Source organism: Crassostrea angulata, chromosome 7 (genome assembly GCF_025612915.1).
Source record: "Crassostrea angulata isolate pt1a10 chromosome 7, ASM2561291v2, whole genome shotgun sequence".
NCBI lineage: Eukaryota > Metazoa > Mollusca > Bivalvia > Ostreida > Ostreidae > Magallana > Magallana angulata.
Genome location: NC_069117.1, coordinates 1443233 through 1449915, shown reverse-complemented (window position 1 = coordinate 1449915; position 6683 = coordinate 1443233). Strand labels below are relative to the sequence as shown.

Genomic DNA, 6683 nt, shown 5'->3' with positions numbered 1-6683 from the left:
TGAACTGGACAAACGATGCAAACATTTCAAAGATATTGCGTTCGGAAAATGAATTATCAGGATAGGCTTTAGCTCTACTGTTTTCCTAAAACGTTCAGTTTCAAGTATCAAAAATATTTGAGCATTATGCTAAATAGTAAATACACATGTGCATAACTAAGAAGGGTTTAAAAATAGAAATGTTAGATATCTTGCATGGAATTTGTATTTTTGGTTTTCAGTTTCTTACCTGTCCCGTTGTAAGCATTTCCACTTAGTTCGCTAAACGTTATTCGATGCTTATGTTGAAGGGTCCATTTATTGGTCCAGAGGCTGGAGGCCCAACAAATTACCTACCAGAACTACTTTAACTTTTTGAATTATGATTTTAGCCAAAGTTTCTATTACCAGGTATTTACTGAAGATAAAATTCAAATATTTCAGGATAGAATACAGGGCTTAAAGAGCTTGATATACTAGTAGTGAAAAATAGCCACGGCCATCAATTCCTTTTAAAACACGGTTCAGTCATGTAAATTTTATACAGAATCTTGTGTAATTTGTGATGGAATGTAATTTGTTACCAGTTAGTCAAGTTTAATAATAAAGCTTTATCCTATACATGGGAAAGCTCATAACCTGAAAAAACTGAAAAACTTGTACTAATTTTATTAATAGTATAAACATATATCTTGTAATTTTCAAAGAAACTTAAAATACCCTTTGGCAGTGTATTAATACATTGTAATAGTGATTTTAAATCGTACAATTGCTAAAAATTATAAAAATATTCAAAATATAAGAAATAAGGAATCATTCTTTGAGTATTACATGTATGTAAGAATTTTACTGCACTGTAGGTAAAAAAAAATCTGAAAAGCACAAGTATGGAAGCACAAGTACTTATGTAAAAAAAAAAAAAAGCATCATTTAAAAAGTGAAGGAAAATAACCTCTGAAGTACCCACTTTTTAAACAATTTAACGATGCACCCCCTTCTCCCCGTGTATAGTTCTTGTTCTAGAACTTCGTCGTCCTACATAAACTAATGATGATCATGTGAACGTTTGATATAGAGAATTTTACGTATAGAATTTACAAGCTTTTTACTGACCAGGTCTATCGTGGTAACTAACAAAATGAGCGAAGAGATTCCGGTTATACCAAAAGTAACGAGTTTGACTGTCCATAGCGGAAATATCGTCAACTGGAACAGACTGAAAAGACACCCAAACCACGGGGCAACTGCAGAGGTAATTTCTTGTTTGTTTACAAGTTCTAAAAATAGCACAGAAGTAATGTAACCGTTATCCTTAAACTGCGTTCGATAACATACGATATTTAGCAGGTGCTTCCTCAGGATTATTTCCTTGTCAGATGACAGCAACAATTTTGGTGCGTCTGCTTTTTTCTACAGCGTATTTTCTATTTGTATTGTAGAAAATACGTTAAAGAAAATAATTTAACAAGCAGGCTTACTGACATTTTTATTGACGCGAAGAGTTATCTGCTCGTTGTTTATCTGACTTCTTGTTGTTTATTTATTCCAGATTGCTGAATGCATCGATTCTGCACTAAAAACTTACCTGGACAGCGCTGACAAAACAGCACTTCAGGTAAATCACACCTGTTTACACTTCCTATTTTTTTAACCAAAAAAGCAACACCAGCAGCTCCCTCAAAACCAAATGTCAATAAATAGAACAAATTTCAGAGTAATTCTGAATAGAAAGTCAAACCTGCATGTGGTTTATTTCTCAAAAACCTTGGAGTAGGGGTGGGGGGGACACAAGATTTGTTTCTTGGGAAGTTAATAGTGAGGGATAATTGTGATTTTTCAGGGGGTGGATTGAGATAGGGAGGGAACCTTAATTGTCTCTAGATCTGTACATGCAGTGCATAGTACTTTATCTTCTTAGCCTTGTTTTCTATATTATGACATACTGTGGAAACTTTTTTATTTATAGGGGTCAATGTTTATGGGTAGCTAAAATTTTTTGGTTTGTTGGATCATAATTTTGGTAGTGTATTAATTGGGATAATTTGAATGAATATTAAACAAATGTTTGTACATACATTCTTGAGGATGTAAATTTGTGGGAAAGGGTTACTTATATGTATTAAAGTCACAAACATTGGTCCCCCATGAAGAATGACGATTTTACAGTACTCATTACTTTTCCCTACTATAAGGGTCATTAAATTTTGTATTTCTCTGGCAGTATGAAACCAGTTTGGAGTGCAAGTCCACCAAATTTATGGAGGCACTCCCTGCTGATGAGAGAGGTGACCTGAAAGTCACAGGTAAAAATCTTTGTGTGAACGTGTTATAGAAAGCTGATGAAAGCATTATGTGAGCTCAATAACTCTGTCAACATTCAGCCTCTTCATGAACCGAAGAATAGGTTTTTTGATAGATATCGGGTAAAGTTTCATCTTTTATTTCTTTATCTCTTTATAGTGAAAGTTTTCCTGTGTAAATTACTGCCCCCATCCACACTGAAGGAGGGAATAGAGAAAGGTGAGTGGTTCATGATATGTAAATATGGATGCCCAACTTATTATTTTGTTTTGTTTTGTTATCTGATGAGCATTATAAGTGGGTTTTAATAATAGTAATATTATGATTAGATGATTTTGTTATGAAAGTGATGATAAATAGAATGGTTAATGGGTGTAAAGATGATGATGACAATGATGATGATTTTGAACATGTTGAAGATGAATATAATTTTTATATTCAGTTTCAATAGCATATCATCACCTACAGGATTTGAAGATAATAGTTCTTGTGTTTCAGTTTTAACAGAGCTTAACATCACGTTCATTGAGACGGTGATTCTGGCACTGCCGGAGCTAGAGGAGGATGAGGAAGTGTCGCTGTCCGTCATCCAGCCGTACTGGGAAGCTCTGGAGGAGATGGTGGAGGGAGAGAGAGTTCTGTCCCTTGGAATAGCTGATCTAAATAAAGAGCAGTTAGAGGAGCTATACAATTGGGCCAAGGTGACCTAGTTAAATCAATCTAATGGATGAATGTTTTTAGAAGTGTTTGTAAAAGGTATTTTGCAGGGGTGTGCAATTACAAAAATTGGCTACTAGCCCAGGGGCTACTGGCAGTAGCAAAGTTACTAGCCCAAAGTTAAAACTTGCTAGCCCAACATTTTCTTCATATCAGTTGAATTAAAACTGTAAACAATGTCAAATAGATAATAATGCAAACAATATAGTTACTGTTATTTTATTTTTAATCAATTTGTTTTTCAGTAGTTTCTGTGTCTTCAATTCTGGCATCAGTTTTATCGACATTACGATTAGTAGTATCCAATTTGCTGATTATTGTTGTCATCAAGGCGATCAAACAAACGTTTATGCTTACTTATTGTCAGGTACTTCTCCATGTTTGAAACAAAGCGTCATTGTCATGCAGACCAGCGATTAGTGCGCACAATGCACATACATTTAAGCGAATAAGAGATCTTGATTTTGCATAACAGTTAAGTCGTACATAAAATCAGTCGACGTTATAATGACACTTATGGAAGTCTGATTTCGTTTATCATCGTTATTATTTACTAGCCCGACGGGCTACCACAGTGAGGATTTCTGCTAGCCCGACCTCTAAATTCGGTAGCCCCGGGCGTTGGGCGATGGTAATTGCTCACCCCTGTTTTCCATCCACAGGCTTATTTGAAGTATGATCCAAAACTTCTTTAATAATCTGCACCACATTGATAAAAGTTTTCTGTAATGAGTACCACATAATATGATATACCTAGTTTATACTTGTATTATTTGTATTACATAAGTATGGTACTGTTCAATGAATATTGTTATGATACCAATATTTTGAGTTACCGGTAATTTACTCATTAAAAGACCTAAACATATTACAAAGTTGGGGAATAATTAACCTTGAAAGGGATTATCTAAATCTCCCAGATTAAGCCAGGGATTAACCAAGTGAACCTGGAGTCGTGTTGTGTGATGCCCAAAGATCTGACGGAGTACGCTAAACAGAACGACATACAGCTCCTCAGTCACAACGATGCTAGAGGTAAGGGAGACAAGTCATCCCAGAACAATACTACTTGGACCGTAATATGTACAGAATTAGAGTGGTCTCTCTTTATCTGCATTAGAATTATCCTATAGATAGTTGTAGTCTTGTTTAGCAGGGGCATAGCATCAGGTATACATCAGTACAATTTAATACACAGATGTTTTTCATGACATTAAGTTAAAAAGTTGTTGGACTTTCAAAAATGAAAAAAAAAATTAATATTATTTGTAATATCTTATATTATTATTTTGCTAGGTAAGTTACTGTTTTGGCCACCAAGTTGTAATAAATTCTAACAGTATATGGCTTCTGAGATTAAAACAACCTTGTCTAGTGTCATTTAATGTGTATGGTTATGAGGTATATATTTCATTGATTGTACATTTACATGGTGTAAATCTCGGTCAAAGTTTTAATGTGATGGTGAAAATTGAGAATATGTTTAAAATTTGGTCTTTATTGATGAAATCAGACATAAAAACTTCCATGGGTTGTTGAAATGGTATCTATAGAGGAGTAGAGGAGTTAAGCATCACACTGAGATATATACGCATACAGATGAATCCAGGTTGTTGGACATTTGAAATTGATCATCTATAATTATTTCAAAGATTGTCATTTCTATTCTAAGACTGCCTAAAGAGCCAATACATATTTTTACATCCTAATTAAAACCAACTCTGAGTGGAAGTATTACTTATGACCTGAAAGTCTGTCCTGTAAACAAACACCTTCATTTTAATCATCTTGTCAAGAGAGCTTGAAAGTTACAATTTGAATTGAGTGGGTTTTTTTATATAGATCTAACTTGTTTGAGATGTGTTTTTGTTTGTTTCAGACATACTTCCAAATGAGAAATTAAGTGAAATTATCAAGACAAACACAACAGAGAAAGACAGTGACTTCTGGGAGATGCTGTGGGTGATGCGCTACTCGGTGCTCATAAAATGTCGGGGGATCATTAAAACCAAAGCTTACATTACAAAGTGTGGCCGTGATACCCGTCGCAGAAAGTGAGCTCAAGATTTATCCATCTTGGCTGTACGTGGCTTAATTGTAGTGGAAATTACAATGGTTTCATCTTTATAGCTTTTTGTGTCTTTCTTCAATCAGTGATAAATCAAGGACTAGCAACCTCTCCTATCATGAAAAATACATTGTTGAAACAAATATTTCTATTGTTGATCAGATTTTGTGATTGATACATTGAATGTTTTAATTTGACAGATGATGCAGTTAGTATAACCATCAGGGGGTGAGACTTGCAACACATTTTTTGCAAATAAGCATTTTTATACATCATCAAAGATTACTTTTATTGCAAGTAATCCTCGGAACAAGTGTTTAAATTAAGAAATTTGAAATGTATTTACCAGAAAAATATTTGATTTGAAAGTGTTATATATGTATTTTAAAAATTCTACATGTAACTTAAACTTTTGTGAAAAATGATCTTTCATATTTCATCGGAAGAAAGATTTCTGTATTATGGAAATATACATGTATGAAGCAATCTCAATTTGGTACAAGATGGTAATTTAATATTTTGCTTTAATCAGAACCTCTGAATTAGTTTTCTACAAATTAAGATCTCTTTTCAAAAATGGCTAAAAAATTGACAATGTGATAAATAATGATTTTTGGGGAGGGAAGGGGTTGGTGGTTAATAAAATAAATCATAATTTTACGAAGAAAATGCATGACATTTAATATATAATCTGTTTATTGTTTTGAGATATATTCATAAACACATATGCAGGAATTCAATGACATGTATATAGATGGTACTTTTGGACCCTTCATTCTTTCATTGTTAATTTTGCCATTGAGCAATGTAATGTTGTTTATTAATACTTTGTATTAAATATATGATTTTATATGTAAAGTTCTAAATGATTGTTAACAGTGCATTTAAGGATTTTCTGATAAAATTGTTTGATTTTTAATCAGAATTCAAGTTCACATAAACAATATGGGAATGAATCCCATTTTGAAGATTTGCATAGAAGATGTGTTCTATTTACACAAAATGAAGGGAAAATTCCATTTTTTTTCTCCATAACTATTAATGTCTTAAACATGTTGTGATGTTGCAAGTGTTAATTGACAGGTACATGTATGTAATTAAATTGCAATGAGTATATATATTGTCTTTTTATCTTGTATACAGTATAATAGGTCAGTTGTCAAATTTCTACAAAATGTACTTCCAAACTTTTTATGCTATAGCTAATTACTTATAGTTATCACATTATCTTTTATAGAATTGTTATTTGTTAATGAGATTCAGGTTGTTTGGTAATCTTGTGAAGATGATGAATATATTAATTTCTAAGACAAATTCAAAGTATTTATTGTTTTTCATGGTAGATGATATAGACGGACATAAGAGGAAACACAGACAAAAAACCCCAGACACAATTGAAACTCAGATATCAAAAAAGTAAAATACAATGGAATGTAAAAAGTAATGACTCGGAGCAAAGACACAGACATGAAATGAACGAAAACACGATGAAAACCGATACAGAATGGAAATTGTCACCCAATGGAAAGGCTTGCATCTACTAGTATGAATGTGTTTCCATTCTCTCACCAGTGATTCTCTGTCATGTTTCAGTTGTATACGTTTCCGTTTAGTGTCT

At 33.1% G+C, this 6683-nt stretch overlaps 1 protein-coding gene across 1 annotated transcript; it reads left to right on the top strand.

Annotated features, from left to right (window-relative positions):
* Positions 1-1075: 1075 nt before the first annotated feature.
* On the top strand, positions 1076-6379 carry LOC128156869 (glutamate--cysteine ligase regulatory subunit-like). The gene is made up of 7 exons (XM_052819192.1): positions 1076-1231; positions 1529-1594; positions 2201-2282; positions 2440-2499; positions 2779-2981; positions 3918-4032; positions 4877-6379. Exons 1-7 carry the CDS (start codon positions 1118-1120, stop codon positions 5053-5055), a joined length of 819 nt encoding a protein of 272 aa, XP_052675152.1. The 5' UTR covers positions 1076-1117; the 3' UTR covers positions 5056-6379.
* Positions 6380-6683: the final 304 nt, after the last annotated feature.